The 24,189-nt window shown below is 40.6% G+C and overlaps 1 protein-coding gene across 12 annotated transcripts in view; it reads left to right on the top strand.

Moving 5' to 3' along the window:
• Positions 1–23,619, top strand: part of UNC80 (unc-80 homolog, NALCN channel complex subunit) — a 184,662-nt gene extending 161,043 nt beyond the window's left edge. For 10 of the 12 annotated variants that reach the window (XM_084778984.1, XM_084778990.1, XM_084778989.1 and 7 more), the window contains 9 exons: positions 836–1,020; positions 1,531–1,696; positions 3,277–3,456; positions 6,926–7,064; positions 9,423–9,479; positions 16,453–16,534; positions 17,980–18,091; positions 18,687–18,886; positions 19,664–23,619. In XM_084778984.1, the coding sequence (XP_084635110.1) occupies positions 836–1,020; positions 1,531–1,696; positions 3,277–3,456; positions 6,926–7,064; positions 9,423–9,479; positions 16,453–16,534; positions 17,980–18,091; positions 18,687–18,886; positions 19,664–19,930 (1,388 nt within the window). In that variant the 3' untranslated portion in view covers positions 19,931–23,619. The remainder of the gene's footprint in view (positions 1–835; positions 1,021–1,530; positions 1,697–3,276; positions 3,457–6,925; positions 7,065–9,422; positions 9,480–16,452; positions 16,535–17,979; positions 18,092–18,686; positions 18,887–19,663) is intronic. The other 2 variants (XM_084778985.1, XM_084778991.1) reach the window with 1 other exon arrangement.
• The last annotated feature ends 570 nt before the right edge of the window (positions 23,620–24,189 follow it).

Raw genomic sequence — 24,189 nt, 5'->3', positions numbered from 1 at the left:
CCGGACATAGGCCCATCCCTCCTCACCTCTTGGTCCCACCTTGCCCCCCATCCCTCCTCCTCTATTCCTTAAAAAAGAGGAGCCCCTCCCCCTTCCCATCCTCCCCAGTTAATCAAGTCTTACCAGGACTGAGCATGCGCCTCCACCTCCCCTTACTAGGGGACTCACATGAAGCCTTAGCTGCCCATAGGCCTAAACGCAAGGTCCTTGGTTGATGCTTCCGTCTCTGGGCCCTGATTAGTTGGATCTGTTGGTCTTCTTGTGAAGCTCCTGTCACCTCCAGGACCTTTTCTTCTTCCCCCCACTTTTCCACAAGGCCCCTACTCATCACCCAATGTTTGGCTGTGAGTCTCAGTATCTGTTTCGAGGCCCTGCTGGGTGGAGCCTCTCAGAGAACAACTCTGCTAGGCTGCTGTCTGCAAACATAGCGGAGTATCGTTAATAGCGTCAAGGGTTACTTTTTTTTTTTTTTTTAATATGTGTTTTAGCTGAGGTTGTGTGCAATATTCTGATGATTCCATAATGCCACTCTAACAAAACCTTTGGGCCGTAAAGTGTCGGTAATGCGCATATTTCTAATGCCCTTTTAGTTCAATGGACTGACTATGTTACCCCGTTTTTCCATCCAAAATGGGAATTTTTCAAAGCACTTAACAAAATTGTGTTCTAATCCACATCAAAATACCTCTGCCTGTATGTCTGGAGGATATACTAAGTTCCTAGAGGGCTGGAGTTTAACAAATAAGAACTTTTTCTGTGTGTAAGAGCAGTGGCTGTGGGCAGGATTCCTCGGAAGCGCAGGCCCTCAGCCTCCTCTTCTCTTCTGGCTCTGAAGCCCTCAAGGTTATCCTCGTCTGCTTCGAGAGGCAGCTGGGAAGCCAGTGGTACTGGCTGAGCCTGCAGGTGAGGGAGATGGCTCTGCGGAAGGTTGGCGGTCTGGCCCTGTGGGACTTCCTCGACTTTATCGTGCGCACCCGGATACCCATCTTCGTACTCTTGCGCCCTTTTATCCAATGCAAGGTGCGTGCGGAATGCTGCTCCCACTACAAGAAGCTAGGGAGCAGGCAGTTTTCCGTTATGGGAAGGGGTGATGGGTTGGGGATGGGGAGGGTATACAGGACATACACGTGCTGCTGTGGCCAGTCAGCAGGGACTGTTAACACCATGTTTGATGAGGAAACAGCTCCAGCAAGCATTCAGAGAGTATTTCGCATTCAAAGCACCTTCTCGCCTACTAAAGTCGGCCAAGCTTATTCCCATCCCATTCATCACCCCTGTCCCTTTCCAGAAAGGAGGAAAAACTGCCCCCGTGGAATGTTCTAGAGAACGTTCCTACATGTCATAGCATTATTTGAAATCTACTATTAAAGAAACATGAAAACCTGGGAAAGTTACATGACTAGTCTTTCATTCTTCTCGTGCCCGATTTCTTCGGGCGGAGACCTTGTGCTGGCACTGCTGTTTCCTCCTCATTGCCTTCTTTGCTTCCTGTATCTACGAGGTCCTGAGGATGCCATGCCTTCCTTTTAGCTACTGGCCCAACCAGCAGAGAATCACGAAGAGCTTTCTGCCCGGCAACATATTGCTGACCAGCTGGAGCGGCGCTTCATCCCTCGCCCGTTATGCAAAAGCTCGCTCATTGCGGAGTTCAACAGTGAACTGAAAATTCTGAAAGAGGCAGTCCATAGTGGATCGGGTAAGTACGCATGGTGTCCTTTGAGTCTGAGAGATGGGACTCACCACCTATGAAGAATCCCCGGCTCAGCCCACAGGTCTTTGGGAGACCTTGTACGTCTGAACTAGCTCTCTTAATATACCAGTAAATTTGACCATGCGGTTGTGTCCAACAATAAAACAAACATCACACAGATGTGATGGGAATTTAGCTACACTCTTTTCCTGGATATTTTTAAATATTCATTTTAAGTGGTTAAGCTCTTAAATGTTTAATAAGGGGAAAACATCTTTACATTCTTTCATTCCCTTTTTTATAGAGGGATTTGCTTTATTGAGCATCTGCTATAACTTCATAGGTATTATTTCCTTTAATCCATACAAATATCTGCAATGTATCATTCAATGCCCAATTTAAAGGGGAGGAAATTCATACTCAGAGGGTCATATAGCTTACATATAGGGAAAGTGAAGCTGGTGAGGTGACTTTATACTAAGTTTGTGTTGTCTTCTAAGTCCTTTTAACATTTCACACATTGGACTAGGGAGCCGCTAAGTGATGCTGACAAGTGGAAGGTACTCCCAACCTTTGAAAGTGTTTTCCTTGAGTACCGGGCTGCAGTATGGACCGTGTGGAAATGAAGTCATGATTTACCATTAGAGGGCAGTCTTCACCCATATGTAAAAGTATGGGGTTTGGCTTCCTAAAGTGCTTGCTTACTATTGCTTGAAATGTGTTCAAAACACAAATATTAAACAGTGCAATACTGGTAATATTTACACACCGCCACGAAGAGCTTTCTGCCCGGCAACAGAAGCCAGCGTGGTTGCTGGCTTGAATTTTTTTATCTTAGTCATTCTGATGGGTATGGCACCAGCCAAGGACAATACAGGCCATAAACTTCAAACCCCTACCCAGATCTAGCCAATGGACAGGACATTCTCCACAATTGAGTGAAGAGTGGGGTCTGACTTCACACGAACTCTGGTGCCTCATATTTGACCATGTCCCCTGAATGGGGAGACCTAGGAGCACTCAGAGGAAGGATAGCAGGCTACCAAGAAGAGACTTGATACCCTGTGAGCATATACAGGGGGAGGAAGTCCCCCTCAGTCACAATCATAGGGGAGGGGAGTAAGGGGAAAATGGGAGGAAAGGAGGAATGGGAAGATACAAGGGAGGGGATAACCATTGAAATGTAATATGAATAAATTAATAAAATTAAATTTAAAATTTTTTTCTTATTATTCCAATATACTTATGTGAGAAATGCACAAGGTTTTGGAATTTCCAGTTCTAGTCAAAATTAATTGGTATCCTATTAGCCTAAAGGAGGGAAAAAAGCACACTAAGAGAAGACACTGCAAACACCTCTCCAAGGAAGCTAGTCACATAGAGTACACCAGTGGCCAATACTGGCTTTCTTCTTCAACGTCTTGTGCAACTTGATCTTAATTACCTCCTTAGTCTGGGACACATTATATATACATATAATGTATATGCATATACATATATAAAAGTCAAGGAGAACTTTTAAGCAAACATTACTTATTTTTTCATTGCCTCACTACACATTTCCTTTGGTCTCTCATCCCCCACAGCTTACCAAGGAAAGACATCCATCAGCACCGTGGGCACATCCACCTCTGCCTACCGCCTGAGTCTGGCCACCATGTCGCGCTCCAACACAGGCACAGGCACTGTCTGGGAGCAGGACAGCGAACCGTCCCAACAGGCTTCACAGGACACCCTCAGTCGGACCGACGAGGAGGATGAGGAAAGTAGGTCATACCACAGGACCTCGGCAAGCAACACAGCCTGCCTGGCCAATGCTCACAAGGGCCTAGGAAGGATTCCTGCCCTTCCAACCATTTCCAGGACCGTCCAGTTAGTTGTTCTTTTTAAAAGAGCATTCAGAAGGAAATCCTTGGACATTTATGGGGGGGAAACTATGTATCTGGCCTTTCCTCGGAAATTTCATTTAAATTGTAAGGAGATAACTTATTCCTCTTCCTCTGTCTCCTCGCTAGCGAAGTGGCCAGTGCTCACAAGGTCCTATTTGTCAAAGACTGAAGTGGGCAGAGTATGCATATGGTACTCAGAAAATACCAGCTGTCTATAGCAACCAGGACGAACTTAAAAGGATGCTGGAAGGGAAGCAAGTTAAATTCGAGTTGGGAGCATGCCCTGTAATGCAGTATGCAGGAATTCCTAATTTGTGTGGCTAGAGATTCAGTGCTGCAAAAAGACAGCAGATCAGCAAAGGCTGCACACGTATGCTTAAGCCAAGCAGAGTTTAAAAGCTAAAGACTAGTGAGTTTTCATTACATGTCTCTATGGCATGAGGGGCTTCTGAAATTGTATTAATTACTTTCCCCTTGTGTTTTTAGATGCTCTTACGAAATGCTTGTTGAAGAGTTGTACCTTTAAAAGGGAGAATAAAAATCTAAGAATCCCTCTATTCCAAACAAAATCCACAAAGACCCATCTCTGAACTAACTACACTGGGAAAATGGAAGTTGAGCTTAGCATTTTAATGAACTATGATGAATACAAGAATTTTTAATGTCTCCCCACAGTTAGGTATATAAGATGGGAAAAGAAATACATGTTTTGTCAAAATACTTTTTAACCAACATTTCCAGATTTAGCTTGGGGGTTAGTCATGTAAGGTGCTAATCAAATTATAGAAACTTTATAAATAGACACCCTGTGACTGATCAAGGACATACATCCAAGTTGTAGTCTGAACTACATTGTAGTCAATATTACTAAATATTGACCGAAAAAGGACAGTGTAAGAGGCTAGGAGGAGAAGTTTACTTTTTAAAAAGTTTTATTTACCTTTTTTAATTTGAGACAAAATGTCCTGTATCCTAAGCTGGCCTTACACCCCTATATTGCCTAGGATGACATTGAACTTCTGATCCTCCTGTCTCCACCAATGAGTGCTGGGATTACAGGCATGATGATGTACCAGCACAATGGGTCCCTGACATTTTAATTTAAAAGGGTGTTTCTTATTTTATTTACTAGTGCTAGGGATTAGTGATGCTGGGGCCTAAACTCAGGATTTCATGCCTACAAAGTCCTAGCAAGTACTCTAGCACTGGCTGTATTCCAATACCCAAAATCAGCAGTTTAAAATAAACAGCAATATCTGAAACCTGTTCAAAACTTAAAGCAAATCCTACTTTTTCTTTAATGCATAAAATAGTCTCTACCAACATTTTAATGTTGAAAAATGATGACGCCTGTAATTTCTAAAACTAAGTCTGTGTTCAGGTACCTTGTGAACAAATAGTTGGCCTAGAGAGTAGGAAGGAGTTATGGAAGAAAAGTAGAGAAGACTTAGAGATATCGTTGTTCACGATCCAACATTCCTATAGTGAGGGGGCGGGGTCAGAATGCATGCAGTCTGTTGCTAATATCTCTCTCAGATATCACAGTTATCTCAGTGAAATTACAGTTGCCAATAAAAGGTGCATCGTGCCTATGATGTGGAAGAGCATTCGTTTATATGGAGATGGTATGAAAGCAAAGCTATTGTTTTAATTGAAACTGTTTTTCCAGTCACAGAAGCATTTATTAAGACCTCTCAGGTGTAGGACAAGAAACCAAGAGAAGGATATTCTCTGTCTTCTGTGTTATTAGAAATAATCTTGTAGAGAAGATGGCGTTTACAGACACTTCTTAGAAGGATTAATTAAAGAAAACACATGCTCAATGAGCAAGCAAATAATAAGATGGTGTTAAGAGACATGAGTTTACTTGGCATTCAGAACCTAGAAAAGGCTTTTGTAGAAGTAGTTCAATTACATTCTATCATGGTTTCCATATTCCTTAATTTCTTTTTAAACATACTACGAAGGGAGCATAAAAAGACTCAATTCAAGTCATTTATAACAAATTAAATTTTACAGCAGTTTTCATATTTTATTTGAAAAATTATATTAGAAACATTATTTAGAATATTCTAAACAGTATCTGATGACCTTACCTGGTAGCATACATTTGCAAAACCAAAGTTATTGATGTTTATATAGTTCAATAGCATGGTGTTAGATCACTTATCATAAGGTCAATTTGACATAAGTACTGTACTAAAGTTAACTTCCATATCAATTTGGCACTTTATTTTCTGCTACTATAGGGAAATGGCTTCTTTAAATTTTACATTTTAAATTAAAATAAGCACTTATTTTAGGATGTTATAGTGTTGCTGTTAAATTATTAGGCCTATAATTATTATTATGACAGTATTTTCTAACTCGCTAGCAATCAATCAAGACACAGACACTTGTTATATTTTAAAATAGCCTTAGTTAACCTGGACAGGGCAGAGATTAATCCCCTAAACTACTTCCCATAGTGGGGCAGGTATGGAATACCTGTTCCAATCCCATGCCGTCTGCTTCTAATAATTTCTGTCAAACTACCTCCCATCCATCATCCCATATACTTGTTAGTGTTCTTCATCTGGGCCAGATCCTGCATCCATGCCAGTCATGTGCTTCTCCTCCACTTAACCCATGATGGCGTGACCTTCTTCTCCTCTCCCCTCCTCTCCTCTGGTCTTTTTCTTCTCAAGATTCTCTTTGTCTCCCCTAGCCCTGGAACCTTAGCCATGCCTATCCCGTTTGCCCTGCCCAGGTGTGATGGCCTTCTACTGGTCAAACAGGTTAGGCTCTTTGGCAAGGTGGGTCACAGAGCCAGCAAGCAGTAATTAGCATCAAAATAAATCAGATCAACCACCAACCTGACAGTTTTCAAATATTTTCCCTAAAATATCCGAACTATTCCTTCCTACAGCTGGCTAAAATTCATTGAATGGACTAAGTCGTTTTTGAGTGTCAAGGAAATGTAACTGACTTATTCAAAAACAAGCTCCCAATTACACTATTGCTGCAGTGGTTTTTTTAAGTGTGCATATACAGTCTTGCCTTTCTGAAACCTTTAATTTGCAGGTCCACATTGGTCTGTGCTGATAAACGTAAGTGAGACGTTTACGTTCGTTTTGTGAAGGCTGTTCTAGTATGGGAGGGGAGGAAGAGAGTAGACATGAAGAATTGCCATTGGTTCATGTGGAATCTTAGTTTGTACATATACAAAGGTGTCTATGACTGTGTAGCCTTAGAGACAGCCCTGAGGTTGCGCCCAAGCCAGGGATGGAACCCAACTACAGCTGTGGTTGGCGTTTTCTGGTTGGCGTCATGGTCCTGTAACACTTGGTCCCTTCCTCACTTTCAGATGACTCTGTAAGCATGCCCAGTGTGGTAAGTGAACAGGAAGCTTGTCTCTTGAGCACCGTTGGAAGGAGGCGGTTCTCCAGCCACGTCTCCAGCGCGTCTGCGCCTCAGTCTGACGTGGGCATGTTACCCAGCCAAAGGTAAAGGGCTAGCTTTATACTCTGTCTCATCCTCTGTGCATGGGTGGCAAATACACTCACATCATCCTACAAAGTCTGAAGGGGAAGCAAGCATGAGTTGTGTTTCTTAAGAAACTGTTCAACAAAGCACTTTCGAGTAGGTCCCTATGGGTCGTAGTTGTAGGTTTCTAAGCCAGGCTTCGAAATTGAGGCCTCTCCCTCAGGTCTAAGTCTCTCATTGAGGTATCCATAAATAGAAATGCAGTCCTTTATTCTGGTAAGTGACATCCTTACATGTCAGATTTATCATCAGGCAAGATAGTGAGTATTTTGGCCAGCCATACTTGATACTCTGGGTATTTAGCTTTCTGCTGTGTGATCAGTGTTCAACTACATGTTAGGGATGCTTCCCTAAGCCGAAAAGAGAACTCTGCCACTGTGTGGACACGGGCAGGCCACTCCCATACAGCTCACTGTTTCCCTAGCTATAATCTAAAGTAGGCTAAAATGATCTGAAAGGGAAATCCTGGATCAATACCTCTAAGAGTCAATGGTTAAGCCATTGAAAGCATTTTCTTTTGGTGTTCTCTGCTACATAAGAATGTAATTTTAAAAATCCGTTTGCGAACTCTTAGTTTTTAGAATGTTTATACTTTGGGAAACCAATAATACATAATCAAAGCTTAAATCTATGTTTAAATAAACACTCATATTTGAATTTTACATTTTAAAATAAAATTATAATAGAAAAAATTGACATAAAAGTTAATCTATTTTTTAAGCAGCTAATATTTTCATTTCAAGAGTTGTATACTTTCAAAGAATTGGTGTTGCCTGATTTTGAGCATGTTGTTTTATATTTTGCAATGCTGGGGTTCAACACACAGCCTTTTGGAAGCTAGGCAACTGAGCTATATCCCCAACTACTGTTTATTTTTATTGTTTATTTTTAATACCCTTAGACTCATTGAAGTACAATTTACACATAGCCTATAATATCAATAGAGATATATGATTGTGTTCAAATTAATTTGATTTATATACAGGAGTAATTATACTATAGGAATACTTATACTATAACCAAACCACTCAGGAAACAGTTCGTGTAACCTAGCATTTGATAATTTCCCTTTCAGCGGAAAAGATTTTACAAATAAATAATGTGTCAAGCAATGTGTACCCCAAAAATAACATAAGTAGTCAATCTTTGTAATGTTAATTTAGTGTAAGTTCTTAATTATCCACATATTTGTGTTGACAATAAAACTAAAATAGAATCTTTAATTAAGAAGGTTTCGATCTATTCAAAATAAGTCAAGCTACTAATTCTCTTTCTATGTGCAAAATAATAGGCCAACTTATTTTCAGGGAGAAATTTTAGCTAGTATAAACATATCCAAAAAGTTAAAAAAAAAAAAAAGACAATATTGCAAATCCCCTTGTTCTTGAATTACATTTTGGAAAACTGTAGGGAACACTACCTTTGTCCTTTACAATGATCCTCTCTCTGGGGACAGAGACTAGTTTTACAGTCAGTGCTTTGAGATTAAACTCTTCAGTTTTGTAGATACATAACTCTATAAAATTTAATACAGACATACTGAATGCCTATTGTCACTTAGCTGAGTGTGAGGCCTGAGGGAAAAGTGAATAAAATATAGCACAGCTTGTGTCCACAAATGTCGGTTCATCTGCATACAAATTATCAGCTCACCAACTGACAGGCATCTGTTGGATCTACAATTCAGTCGCTGGAGGATGTAGAACAGGGAGGTAAATGGGAGTTCCTTGTAACATTTTGATTACTGACATTTTCGTTGCAAAATTAGCAGGGGAAGTTGGGCTCTTTCTTTGCTTTTCTTAATGGCATCAATTTCCAGACTTTGGCTGTGGCCATTCATGGTAAGTGGTTTCCATGTGGTAATTTGTTAGGAAACACAGGAAAATATGGGGGTCTGGTCATTGAAATACTGTGGCCATAAAAATAAGTTTAAAATGATAACCAGCTAGCCAAATGGCTACCAAAGGAAGCATAGACTCATCTTCTACGGACCTACTCTGCAATGCGTTTCAGAGCTCATATGTCCATTTGGACTCATATTTAACTCTTGACCAATAAACAGAGCGCTCCCCTGAGAGTCGTAACCATCCGAAGTCTTTCTTCCCCCATTGCCTTGAGTCCTATGTCTTGACAAACCCAGCACAAGGTGAAATGGTTGACTGTCTCCTTTTCCTTCCCTGTTCTGTTAAATTTATTTTCAGTTCTTGGAAACAGAAAATTGCATGTTTTCCACCCCTCCCTTTTCCTTTTTTTTTTCCTCTTTTTTTCTTTTTGCATTTTCTCTCCCTAAATGCTTCATCTCCCTACCCCTCCTGCAGTGAACCTAATGTCCTCGATGACTCCCAGGGCCTGGCCGCTGAGGGCAGCCTCTCTAGGTACAGTGTCAAAGCTACCTGTCTATTGGTGTCTGTGCTGGGAAACTAGCTGTTCCCTGTCGCCTCCGTCTCTCTGTCACCTCCGTCTTCTCTTGCCCGTCTCGGTACCTATTTCCATCCTTCGCCCTTTGTTGTTCATGAACACACGAGCCTGGAAGTCAAAGGTGTAGCAAACCCTCCTTCTTTATAGCTTCAGAGATGACAAATAGTCTAAAACCCTTAATTTAAAAAAAACAAAACAAAACAAAACCAGAATTCTCTATGAGGCATGTGTAACCGATGTCTAAAATGTTTGCTATACCAAGGGCTAGAGATAACAGTTCAGTGATAGAGCAAACGAATAGCATGTGCTAGACTCTGGGTCCAATACCCAGTACATCCCCCAAAGCTTGCTATACAAAATGTTAAATTTCTCCCATCTAATCCTTCTTCCCCACACCGATACTGATTGTGGATTGCTTTGAGGGGTCTTTTTAGTACAACTCCCTCTCAGGGAGGGACTCCCTGTACTCAACCAAGTCAGTTGGTTTTTTTGTTTGTTTGTTTTTTTGTTTTTGTTTTTTGTTTTTTGTTTTTTTTAGCTAATATCATAAATGATAAGAAAACAGTGATGCTGTGAGAGGAGCAATGTCACTGCAATTTGTGGTTGCTTCTCTTTGGTACATGCTGTTTAACATGTCCTTATTGTACCTTGTTCAACACATGGAAAGAATATTGGATCTAGCACGTGAAAAAGCAAACGCAAACATTTCTTGATAAGTAGTAAGAGAAGTCATGCATTAGAAACCGAATGCCTAGACTATTTGCCCAAGACCTCAGAAACGGGTACTGCACCTTTAACACTCAGATAAGCCACGTCAAACATTCCCAATCTTGTGCTGTTGATTTACATACACACCTCTCAACTAATCCTCATTAGGGGCAATGCTTCTTGTTCATCCTTAGAGTGTCTTTGTCCCATCCCAAGAGAAAACAGTCCCAGAGCTGCTTTTTATAGTGAGTATAATACCCCTGTGTTTATTGCTTTATCACAACGATGAGGAAATGTTGAGAGGCCGTCCCTGTGAAAGGTTGTGTCTTTCGTTTTCTTTGCACCTTGTTCGGATTTCACATTTTCTTCTGCAGCTGAAAATGGGAAATTTGGTCCATCGTCGGGTCTTTTTTTTTTTTTTTTTAAACAGGATCCATAATTCACTACATTTATTTGTGTTTGCGAGCCCTTGCTTGGACAGATTAGTCTCATTGGTCAATGTGGAAGTGCTGTAGGTCAGAGCAGGTCAATAAGCACAGTCTTAGAGGTTTTCCTCTGAGTCCATGGTATTATCTACAGAACTCTCAACAAGTCTAGGAGGGGCAACAATGCTGTTCAAGTTGTAACTGTTTAATGCTCAAAATGTGCATATGGAAAACCTTCATTTCAGGAGGCAGAATCAGTGGCTCATTAAGGGGAGAAAGTACCAGTCAGGTTTCGGTTTGCGTAGCTCTGTACTGAGAATTTCCTAATTTGTCCAAAATCTACTTCTGCTAACCTAAGTTACGGTCCAGTGTGTACATGAGGAGATGGGAGCAGCATCTTTTTTGTTAGTTCTCTGAAGGACTTGGCCTCCTCTAGGGACCTCAGGGTTCACATCATTTTGAGTTATCTGAACTAATTCAGTGCAAAGCGACTGGACTAAGTATATTTGGGCTAGGTATGAACAATGGGCGAGTGAGAACCTTGTTTAGCATGCTGATGACCATCTTAAATCAGTTGTTGTCGGTCTGCTGTTGCTGACACTGGTTTCCTTCGGACCTTAGTGTTAGTAACCAAGCCCAGATGCGGTCAGTAAGAAACAAGAAGATGAGCACTTTGCTTTGGATTCTGAAATCCTTTCAGTGATGTGGAGACATCCTACCTATCAGTAGCACATCTACCGTCACCATATACTGCAAACTGTATCTTGGGAACACCACTGTGTCAGCAAGTTCTCTTTGGAGGAGAGGAAGTTTGAGCATTTACCAAAAGAAGGGATTGTGAAGTGGCGTGTTTTTATATAGTTTGTTTGCAGGCTTTCTTGCTTTTGGCACAAGAATTCTTTATACACATTATTAAAATCCAAAAGTAGAAAGGCTACTACTGAATTGCATGCAATATACACTCTATCTAGTACTTAGGGTCTAAAGTAGACTCAAAGTTATCCTGAAGAAAATCTGACCCAAGCGTACCAAGACACACACTGAAAGGGGAGCACTAAACCCTACCATCCTCTCCCCTTGTTTTTCTGCTTACTTTTTATAAGACTTTGCTTCTGACAGGCCAGTTGTTTTAGACAAAAGAAGCAAGTTTGACTGAGCAGGCAGAATGAGGGACCAAATAACCAGAGACCAAAATAACCAGAGAAGTGGGCAGGAACTAAACACACACACACACACACACACACACACACACACACACACACACCAGAAACTTCTAAGACTTTTTACTAAGTTGCACCAGTACATTTCTTTTTAAAACCCAGCCACCAAAATATCCATCATAAACATTGTTTTCTATTTAGTTCTTAAAACTTCCATTGAAACTTAATAAACTAAATCAAAATTTCATGGAGAGTCATAAAAACTCATTGTAGAGGTCCTGCAAACACACATATATACCACAGGCATGTTTTCTCTCTGGAATAACAGAGATGTAGAGAAGTTATTTAAGTCCTTAAGGCTAGATGTTTATAGCCGAGAGCCAGATTTGTCTAGGCACGTTAGGATATTTTAAAAAGCAGAAGTCGACAGCAAACCCTTAATTTAAGAATAAATTATCATGCCATTTTCTTCTTGGAAAAGTTTAATCGCAGTGAAAATTAAGAATGAAGTCCAAGTTTGAGCAAGACTATAGTCTGTAGTGTAGATAACAGCCTATGCAGTGGGGCGCACCTCATGCTCATACATGCCCCTAAGCGTGAAAACTTGCCCAGTACTCCTCAAGTGCAAGGAAGAATCCACCAGCCTGTAACACAGCTGAAAAGGCAGAGCCACGATGATGTCTGCTCTGACACACAGACATGCTCTTTGTCATTGCTGTGTCTTATGCCCTACTTCTAGTGTTCTATAACCAAATTAACGCTGAAGCCAAAAGTATAGAAAGAAGCAATAAAAACACCAATTTAATATCTAAGTAGTGTTGTTACCCAGTGCTTCTCCTCGACTTTTTATTTACGTGATATACTGCAATACATAGTTTATTTTTTATAATTTAACTCGCACAAATTACTCTTGCATTACTGAATGGCTCCGTGTGTACATAGCTCTTATTTAAATAGGTACTATCAGGTATATAATTAGAAAATACACACATATGGACACACTACAGTCCAGGCCATCAGACTGTAACAGTAAAAAAGAGTCAATCTTTGTCAGAATCATTTTCCTAATATTACCTAGATTTCCCATCTTATAAATTACTTTCTTGTATTATAAATAAGAACTAAGTTTTGCAGACAGTTGGAATCACACCAACTCTGCTGTACCCTGCTTGAATTTTCTTTTCTAGAATCTGCTTCTATCATTTGCCAATGTGATGTTTTCAGCAACTCAAAACGCAGGGGAAGGAAAGGCATGCCAACATAGGCCTGCCATGTAGCCCTAGCACTTGGGGGCTGCAGCAGGTGGATGGCATTTTAGGTCAGCTAGGGTAACATACTGAGGTCATGCCCCTCTACTACAAAAGATTGGATGTGGTGCCGCACGCCTTTAATCCCAGCACTCAGGGAGGCAGCGGCAGCTGGATCACTGTGAGTTCGAGGCCAGTCTGGTCTACAAAGCAGTCTAGGAGAGCCAGGGCTACACAGAGAAACCCTGTCTCAAAAAACAACCAAGCAAACAAAAAAAACCAACCAGACAAACAAACAAGGTTGTTTATTTACAAATGTGTTGCAAGATGTTAGTTTAAACTTGGAAGAGAGGTGCCAGTGCACACTTTTAATCCCAGCACCCGGGAGGCAGAATCAGAGAGATCTCTATGAGTTCCAGGCCAGACTGGTTTACAAAGCTAATTCTACAACAGGCAGTGCTAGCCTCCCCCGCCCAACAACAACAACAAAACTCTATTTATAAATAAACTTAGAAAGCTGAATTGGATTTTATACTTATTGTTCCATCTTAATTGGAAAAGAAAAAAAAAGCTGTCATTCTTAAAACTGAAGCTTTCAAGAAACCAGTCTCGGTATAGGATAGCTTTTACTATTTGATCCATTAACAGTTTTTAGTATTTGATCCATTACTCTGACAAACCTTGACATCATCTCAGCTTCTCAGTTTTTGTAACTATTGCACAGGAAATAGATATTCCAATTATTCAAATGGATTCAGTTGCCCTGAAGTATTTGTAAAACTGAGACTATCTGATGAAATGTAGTAGCTCCTTGATGAGGAAACTAATTTTGATTATTACATTTGTGGTAGACTCTGGATAGGACTGCCTCGAAAATTTAAAATAGAAGGCGGAACATAATACAGAAAGATTTTTTAGTATAAAGAGCTTGGCTTTTTCCTGGTTCCCACAAATAACTGAAGTATTATGAAGAAGCAGTCTATGAAGAAACAAAAGCTAAACTGAAGCTGACTTTTATATATAGTGCCAAAGTTAAATAAACTCCAAGAAATGAAAATTTTTGCATACAATATGTTCATTGTTAGCTTTTTTGGCTGTTTTATTACTCATAATTCACTGATGTGGCAAACAGAAATGTCAGCATCAAATTTCTAGGGCGAAGATAATTTATTGCCTGCAATGCATTCCAGAAACACGTTCTGTAATTTCATCTTTGACATGTACATTCTTACATTATTTACACAGAACATCAGATTGCTAGGGGAAATTTGGTATATTTCTCTGCTATAAGCCTCTCTTTCCATAGAGAAATGTTGATGCTCATGATCTTCCCCTTGGGGAAAACATCATGAACATAGTTATGCTGTGACATTTAACTCTCCAAGTACTGGCTTTTTTTGTTTTGATTTTTGTTTTTTTTCTTTCTTTCTTTTCTTGCATCATTTTTTTCTCACAATCTCAGGTTACTAAGTAAAAATGAGACAAGAGGACTGCCTCGTATTCATTTTCTCTGTCCAGTTGTTTTTGAAGTGTATTACCTACTTCCTTTTAGTATCCTAGAAGCAATAAACTCATTACAAGCAACAAATGTAAAACAAGAAAGCATGCTATATACGTCACTCTTCATACACAAACCATTTCACGTCAACTAACTTCTTTTCTCTACCTTAATGGGAGGTAGTTGGTAAGTATCAACCTCCCTTTACGGCCAAGGGAACTGAGGTGACATCTACATGTCAATGAAGAAGCCATCCCAACGGTAGCTTTGCTTGGTATTGGGAAAATTATGTTTCTACTTGTGTGCATATATATGCTTTCCAACTTAGCAGACACACATTAGCATGGATATTTAAGAAGGAGATGTCATTTCAGAAATGCCAGCAACATGGTCTGAACTGATTATCAGAATATGCTGTTATGTTTCTTTGGCGTAGATTTCCTTCACACAGCCTACAAAGTCATAAAGTAAATCAATAATCATTCGAGCTTGAATTTGGGGAAGAAAAGACATTTTAAACATCTCTCTCTCTCTCTCTCTCTCTCTCTCTCTCTCTCTCTCTCTCTCTCTCTCTCTCTCTCTGCACTTTTATGGGATTTTGTGTTACATACAGCAATGGTACAACCATATCCCTATTTCATAGAAAGTTTGGCAGATCTTATTGAGAATCATTGCTTTTTCTTCTGCTTAAAAAATGAGTTGGCCTTTAAATAAATGATAGCTTTGGCTGTACCAACTGTGATTGTTGACCAGCCATAAGCACACAGGGAGTATCTGAATGCCCATCTTGTTTCTAATTTCTTTTACTCAAAGTGTAACAAGGTGTATTTCTGTAGCACATTTAAAAACAGGAATGTGTAGATATAATCGTTTTATTTCTTTTTTTTTCCTGGACAGTTGCTAGGTGGGTTCCTTTGTGTGATATTTTACCTTAACAGTATCTGTAGATGACTCTCCTTTTGCAAAGACAAAGACGTTATTTAATCATAAACAGATTAATTACATTGACATCAACCATAAGTTAAAATATCATATGGGGCAGAGTGCTTTCTCTTTTCATTCTCTCTTTTATTATAGATACCTATGATACATGCATGGAGAATGAAAAAGAAGCATGACCCATTTCAGTATGTTCAGCGTCACCCAACACTAACGTAGCAGACCCTGCCAGTAGTCATTTTTGCTTATATGAGACACACATACACAGTAAATTTGGGGGGAGCAGACCACTCCTTTCATTAACTGCATACTTCGCTTGAGTGCAGCTAATTGAGTTGCCCTGACAGTTTACTTTGCCAGCCTTTTAAATCTAAAATAATTTCAAATGCGTTTAAAATTTCTTCTACCTATATGACTATTGATTTGCCCAGCTGTCACAGAGACTTCAGGCTGCAAACATGTGTTGAATGTGTCCCTTCACCCAAATGGAATCTGTGTCTGATGTGTTCAATATCTGTCCATCTTATTTTCATTTAAATTGGAAGTTTTAAAACAGGTGTTCCCATCCGTGTGACAGAGTTGTTTGTGTGTGTTTGTCGCCAGCATTTCCATTCCCCTTGGAAAAAAAAATTGAGATTAGAACATGACATGCTAAGCCTTTTGATGGCTTCCAAACCAGGGGTGTGATCGAACCAACGTCCTGCTGAATGACAGACACGGCATCAGCGATTGAAAACAGAATCTCAATTTTGACAGCTTGGGGCTACAAGGCCTTGTCCCCGTTTCCAAGCCTTTGAAAATTCCTTCCCCAGGGACTCTTTCCCAACCATCCTTCAAAGATAACGGTATCTTTGAAGTGACTGTTCCATATAAGTGATTTTTGGCTAACACCCATCAGAGAATGGTCCCCTGCGCTCTCTCCGGGATAGACTAACACTGTTGATGCTTGGCAGGGTGGCAAGTGTACAGAGTGAACCTGGCCAGCAGAACGTCCTCCTGCAGCAGCCACTGGGGAGGAAGAGGGGCCTGAGGCAGGTAAGAAGACCCTGAAACGCTAAGAGGGTCATCCTGTAAGGCGGGAGCGCCACTTGCTTGTTAATGTTTGTTGAGATTACACTTTGGCCTTCCAGCCTGAAACAAGCAGTGCGCAGGATCCTTAAAGCTTGGCAAGTGCTTGGGCAAGCTAAGCGCGCAAGGCTTCTATTTCAACTACGAATCTGTTATTGTGCAAAGCTGATTATTTGATAAGGGATGTCAGGCCGATAGGTCCTCTTGTTCTCTATTTGGCAAGTTTCTTTCCCAGCCAAACTGGCAGTGCTTTCACGGGCTCTTTCACGCTTTACCAAATACCTGCTCTTACAGCGGGGCAAAGACAGATCCTTCCTCACTCTGAGAGTAGAGAATTGATATTGAAACAGAAGATCATATTTTCAGCTGGGTGCTGTGATGCTTATCCACACTGCAAGAATATAGGAGGCTGAGGGAAAAGGGTGTGGGGTTGGAGGCCAGCCCGGCTCCCACTGTTAGAGGCAACCCGGCTCCCACTGTTAGAGGCAGCCCGGCTCCCATGGTTAGAGGCCAGCCCGGCTCCCATGGTTAGAGGCCAGCCCGGCTCCCATGGTTAGAGGCAGCCCGGCTCCCACGGTTTGAGGCAGCCCGGCTCCCACGGTTAGAGGCAGCCCGGCTCCCACGGTTAGAGGCAGCCCGGCTCCCACGGTTAGAGGCAGCCCGGCTCCCACGGTTAGAGGCAGCCCGGCTCCCACGGTTAGAGGCAGCCCGGCTCCCACGGTTAGAGGCAGCCCGGCTCCCACGGTTAGAGGCAGCCCGGCTCTCATGGTTAGAGGCCAGCCCGGCTCCCACGGTTAGAGGCAGCCCGGCTCCCACGGTTAGAGGCAGCCCGGCTCCCACGGTTAGAGGCAGCCTGGGGGTGGTAGTAGAATACAGATTTCCTTGGGTAAGATTCCTCCTCCCTTCTCAGCCCCTTCCTCTTGTGCCCTCTTCTTCCATCTCACCTTCACACTCCTCTCTTCCCATCTCTCACTTCTCAGTTTCTAGACAGGGTTTCGCTATATAGTCCAAGCTGCATAGGATCCTCCTGCCTCAGTTTCCTGCGTCCCGGGATTCCAGGTGTATACTACCACTCCTGGCTCATATATTAAAAAACTGAGTAAAGCTCTGGTTGTTGTATCTGGGGGCCTCTCACTTCTGATGCTTTGCTATCGGCTTAGGTTTCTTAATACATCTCTCTGAGCGTTGAGATATATGTCCAACTATAGCTTTTAGGTAAGCAAAAGGCAGGTGTTGAGCATGATTTTTGGTTTCTGGTAAACTGGAATTCTCAAATTTGGCATTTCAAGTCCATGAAAGCTCCATGGCTACAGGAAGGAAGAGGTAGGCCAGTCAGGGCCACCTGAACACAATATCTGTTCCTAGACCGTGGTACTTTCTTACCACTTCTATTCTTAATCTATTTTCTTCAGCTCCGCCGCCCTCTTCTGTCAAGGCAGAAGACTCAAACTGAACCCAGAAACCGTCATGGAGCTCGACTGTCTACCACTCGCAGGAGCATTCAACCTAAAACAAAACCATCTGGTGAGGGAGCCTTCTTGTCCCTTCTGACTGGACCACTGTTTTGATGGCAGGCAGGCAGAAGGCCTGGAAGGCCTGCAGAAACAAACTGAGCTGATGCGAATAACCTCACCTTTAGGGAGCTCTTAGGATTTGTTTCCCAAGAAACTTTACCACTTTTTTTTTTTCTTCTCCTCATCTTCCCCAGTCTTCCTCCACTTCCTCTCAGTGAACCTAGGTAAATGGAATGATCCAAGGTAAATTGTTAATATTCTGAAACCTGAATGTAAAAGGCTGTATTGTTCTTCACTCAGCTAGAATATTCCATGTCTTACTAAAGGCAAAGGCACACTGAATAACTCCCGGGGCTTTCAGTCCCAGGACCCATTGCTGGGAGGGTCATTTGAGATGTTAATCTTTGCAAATCTTAGGCTATTTATGTAGAAGTGATCTTCACTCCTCTTCTATATAAGAAGGAGAAACTAAAATACACAAAGTGGTCACATAGGATCCCATTTATTACAAAGCAGCAGCGTCTTTGTGATGGATCACTGGTTAATGCCAAGTATTAAGCACCAGCAGTCGATTCCTCTCCTAGTTTTTGGTTCGCCTCTTACAGCTGATCAGAAGCGATCTGTGACGTTCATTGAGGCTCAGCCAGAGCCAACAGCTGCCCCAGCAGAGGTGCCTCCTGCCACAGGCCAAGCACCAGGCAGCAGCCCAGGCCCGTCTAGGAAGCCGGAAGGAACAGACAAGCCAGTGCTCACATCCTCTCCGGCCATTGTTGTGGCGGATCTTCATAGCCTGTCTCCCAAGCAGGTGAGGGCACGACAGAGACAAGGCAACGCCTGCTCCCTGCATCCTTATTGGCAGGGACCACTTAGATATGCACATCTCTTCCAGATAACTAAGTCTGGTTCTGTAGCATGTTATTGCCCAAGCAGACACTATTGCTGCCATTGCGGAAAAGAAAATGTATATAAAGTGTTTGCCCAATGATGTATCTATAATTAAGAAGGACCAAGGGAAGTCTTAATGGGAAACATAAAACAAATGATTTTTTCGGCTGGAATGATCACTGACAACAGAAACTTGATCGTGGTTGAAGTCTTTTTCAGTCACAGCAAGTGAAGTTACTAGCATCGATGAAGCCTTTACATAGATTTCTGTGTCCCAAAGATCAGATAGGCTTGAAAGTTTTTCCTCGCTCTTTTAATATTATTTTCTTTTGCTCCTATAAATAAATTTCTACAGGGATCATATTTTTGATATGATATTCAAAAGAAAACTAGATGGTAATATTAGCAGACACATTTGCATTGGCTTTAACAGGTAAAAAGAATTGTAGCACACTGTTTATATCATTTCATTTTTATAGCCTATAGGATAAGCATGGCCCTTACCCTCCCCCACCAAAAAATAAACATTTATGTCAAAGGTTTTGGAAGCTACAAGGGTCCTTACAGATTCTACCTGTGGCATAGGCTGGAATTCACCTTTGACTTCGTGTCCAGTTAGAGCTCTACAACATTTTTAAAATGTTCTTCTCTGGTACCCATCTTACTCTATATGATGCTATGATCCTTTTGATCACAGAGTGAGCCCCTTCTTGCTGAAGAAGGAGAAAAAAGGGAGGCTACAGAAGTGCAAGGTGCTGCAGCACACAGCCCCCTCTCCACTCAACTGTCAGACCCTGATGACTTCGCTGGCCTTGAGACATCCAGCCTCCTACAGCACGGAGACACTGTCCTTCACATCAGTGAGGAAAATGGCATGGAGAACCCCCTGCTGTCCAGCCAGTTCACTTTCACTCCTCCTGAGCTGGCGGAGACCGATGCAGCACTAGATGAGTCCCACGTTTAGCTCTGAGTCGCAGGAGCTCTGCACGCAACAGAAGAACTGCTGGCGATAAAATGCTTTTGATGCAAGTGACTCATTCTAAAACAGCACTTTATATAGCCCGTCAGTGGCATTAAGTCTGAGTGGATTTTGCTGCCCAAACTGCTAATATTTCATAAACATCTTAAAAATCAATAGCTAAAAGTTTTTAGTTGTCTGAGGACCGCAAAACCAGAGATGAATAAGGGGAAAGAGCCATTTCACAGCATGCTGTGTATAGCTCAGTGTGAGCTCGCTGTGAGCAGCTAAGACTATATACCACTACAGTCAGCTGAGAATATATAATATTACTGCCCTCTGAATACTAATGATATGTTCTAAAAGGGAATGCAGTCTTTTAAGATACTCATACTATACGTCTCATGAAAATGTTTATTTTTGTAGCTTCAAAATTTTACATTAGGTGGCTATATGCATATCAATTTACATAAAAACAACCACTAAGTAAAATAATTAGATTATTAGAGAAAGTTAATTACAAACCTTGCAGCCATTGTTTTTTGGTCAGTAATATAGCCAGTTATTTAAAAAACAAACAAAATGCTATTTTCAGAGCTGTGGATTTTTCAAAATTTATTTTTTAATTCTCCTTTTCACTATATACTATAAATCAAAATTCTAATGCCACATATCATTCCATTTCACATCTATTGTATTAGAAAGAGAATATTCTAGAACTTCTCAGACATGATTCTGAATTAATAGCATAGACAGCTATATGATTATAAAAAGCTAAATGTAAATAGCATCGCTTGGAAGAGATGGCATATCCTACTTCTAGCCCTGACTACATCAATGTCAAAATTAGGATCTTGGGAAAGGAGTTACCTTCCCTGATAGTCCTCGTGCCTGCCCCTGGAGGCATATTTTCATACATTAAAGTTAAGTTGTTAGAACTAGATCAGAATATAACTTTTTCTCAATAGTCAAATATTCTATGACCCTTAGGCAATCTCAGCTAATGGGGAACAGTCAGACTAATTAATTTCTTTATAGACTCAGACAGCCTGTATATATGACAAATAGGGCTTTAACTTGAAGTGCAGTTACTTCAAAAAAGAGAAAAAGAATAACATTTGAAAGGCCTGTAAGGCCAGTACTTAGTGGATTATTGAAGGGCTGGGCAACATGCAGTTCATAAATGGTTTTCAAAAGTTTAGCCGTTTACATTAGAGAAATGTTACATAACTTCTAACCATTGAAAATCTCATACACATACCTACATTGGTATGAGTGTGTGTGTGTGTGTGTGTGTGTGTGTGTGTGTGTGTGTGTGTGTGTGTGTTAGTCTTCAAGCAGAAGTTAAACAGAGTTTTATTATGTTGAGATGATTTTAAAATATATTCTATATGCTCAAACGTTGACTGTGTTGGCTATGAAATGTACATGTATATAAAGAGGAGACCTATAAACACAAACAAATCATAAAGAAAATGATTTCTATGTTAGAATTGTTTATTAAATAAGCACAGCTTATATTGTGACTTATAAAATCAAATATATTTTGGGGCTATGGCCTCATTCACCAGGAGAATGAAAGTTAATCTATAAATTAATTAGGATAGAATTTAATATCCCCTAGGTCAGAAAATCAAGGCTATACCATCATCACATCTTGGCCTTTTGGCTGAGAGCAAGTGTGGGAAATCAAGGAGATAGGTGCATCTCTTTTATGTCATAACATCTTCACATTGTTTCTATTTAATGCTGAATTCATTTCTAAGTGCAGAAGTAGAGCTGTAAGTGGTTTTCTGGTTCTAAGCTGATATACATTTGCCTGTTAAAAAACTATGCTGCTCACTTAGCATTAGAGGCCTTATGTTTGGTAATTACAAGTGTCTCTGTTATGAGCGTCTAAATGTCTGTGCTTTGTTCCCATTTCTGGATTCTTGATTCAAAAATCTCTATTATTGTGTCAGATATTTAAGAAGTATAGAGGTCAGAGAATTGTTAAATACTTAATAAGTTAACCCTAAATACCTTTATATATTTTAAATGTGTTGGACTGTTTGAGAAATGACTTTCCTGGTCTGTCTGCCTTTTAACTGTTGTGTATGGAAGTCTGTTAGAAACTTTTTCAATAAGCTAAGTAATGTTTTACCTTGAAAAAAAAAAGATGTGTTCACTCTGAGAAATAGGGGTGTATAGAGTGGACATGCGTAGTGTTGGGACTTTTGAGATTTCGCAAATGTGTGCATCTATTCCATTTAAGGTGTCCTTAAATGTATTGAATGTAATGTATTGAATGTTTATGTGTGGTGACTAAAGTATCTATATGTATGTGCATAAGACTGTCACAAGATGTATTCTCAGGAGTACTGTTACCTGGAGTTTGAAGGAATAACTTAAAGAAAACATTTAGGGAAGATAAGCAAAAAAAAAAAAAAAAAATTGAGTTAACTGACAATCTTTGGTAATAGTCAAAATGTGAGTAAGAACTAATTATCACATATGATCAATATAATATTAGTAAAAAAAATAGGTCATTTCTTAATATGTGATACTTCTTAATATTTCTCATTCAAAGGAAGGGTAAAACAGGCACCCACTTTACAGATACTTAAAAAAAAAAACTACACCCAATGAAGATTGCTCCTTTGGAAAGTAACTTTATAGAGAGACTTTGGAATAAAATCATATCATCCATGATAGTGGGTACAGATTTGTAGTATTCAGAATAAAGCAGTTTAAATCCTGGATCCAGAATTTTCTAGAACAAACATTTTACTTTCATTTTTAGCATTCACTGCACTCTATAATTCTATTAACTTACTTGATTCCTCTAACAAGCAAAGTGAGTTACTGAGTGCCTTGGAACAAACCATAAGAACGGTAGTGTCAAAGGGCACAACTGGGCACATGACAGTGCTGGAGGTAACAGCTGGTTCCCTACTTTGAACCTCTATGAGTAACTTAAGACAGGATGGCTTTTCTCCTTTAGCATCTGTTCTTCCAGTCAGTGAAGAAGTTTCTCCACCTTGCTGCCACCTCTTTGAGTTCCCAAGGAAATAATAGTGTTTTCCACCAAGATCTATAGGGAAGAAAGGGTCATAAGTGAATAGAATTATAGCCCAAAACATGAGCTAAATACCTTCCTTGAGTTATGCAGGATACTTTACTTCTGGAGGACCCTCCAGACTTGGCTGCTGTCACGTAGAGCCCCACTTTTACTCTGTGACCTCACACTACCAATCCATGGCCTTGTGTCTCAGCAGTGAGAAAGCTGTCCCATGTCCTCTTTACTTTTGTGGGACTCAACTGCAGCATTTCAGAAGCAAACTTTGATTTGACACTCAGGAGAATAAAAACAAGTTGAGGGCAGAATGTATTTGAAAAAGTTTATGATAAATTTACTTATATTATTTAAGGACCATTTAGGATCATAAATCTATGTACCTCCATGATATTTTTTAATCGTCACTGTGACCATGGGATTAAAGTCCTTTATTAGCCATTTTGTAGGTAAAAACAAAGGATTAACTATATAGACAACTTCCCTCAGATGACTATAAAGTCTGTTATGAATACTGAATGACCAAAGAGCATGGAAAATGCATACGAGTAAATACTGAGATGTTTATGAAAGATATTTATGAAAGTTATTGACTTCTGTGTTTGAATATGCACATATAATAAAAATAAATCTAAAATCATTTACTGTGCTCTAATTTCATTTCTCTCCATTGGGAATGGACCAGCTCGCTCAGGATTGTTTTCGAAGGCCTGGAGTGTGCCCTCCTTTATTCATCTCTTGTTCCTCAGACCTCTCTACTCTATACCTGGCCTAAAGTCACCCATCCGGAAAACAGCTTCCGGCCCTCCACCTGCACACTTGCTGTCCACCCGCTGGCGTTTCTCATCGCCTGTCTTTCTAAATAAAGCAGAAGGCAGATAAGGGAGACCTGGAGCCACCTTGACTTCACAGCCCAGACTGTGGCCTGCCGGAATGCTGGAATGTTCCCAAGTCAGGACGTTGAAGGCTTCGCTGTCCTCTGACTGTGGCTGTAGAAACCACGGCATCTAAATTACCCACCAGCTATGTTTTTAGTAGCTTTTTGAAGTACCCCGTCCTTGCTCTTTAAGAATTGCTCTTGTTCACTCCATGTTTATATTCACATAGATTTCCATTTCTTTCTAAATACATTTGGCATTCAGGACACTTAACCATTTCAGGAATTACGGCTGAACAGTAAAACAACTCCATCAACTCTGTCTCCTGCAGA

This window comes from Acomys minous (genome assembly GCF_964271855.1).
Source record: "Acomys minous genome assembly, chromosome: 4".
NCBI classification, from domain to species: Eukaryota; Metazoa; Chordata; class Mammalia; order Rodentia; family Muridae; genus Acomys; species Acomys minous.
The sequence above is the reverse complement of the archived record's forward strand: the minus strand, read 5'-3'. Positions and strand labels throughout refer to the sequence as shown.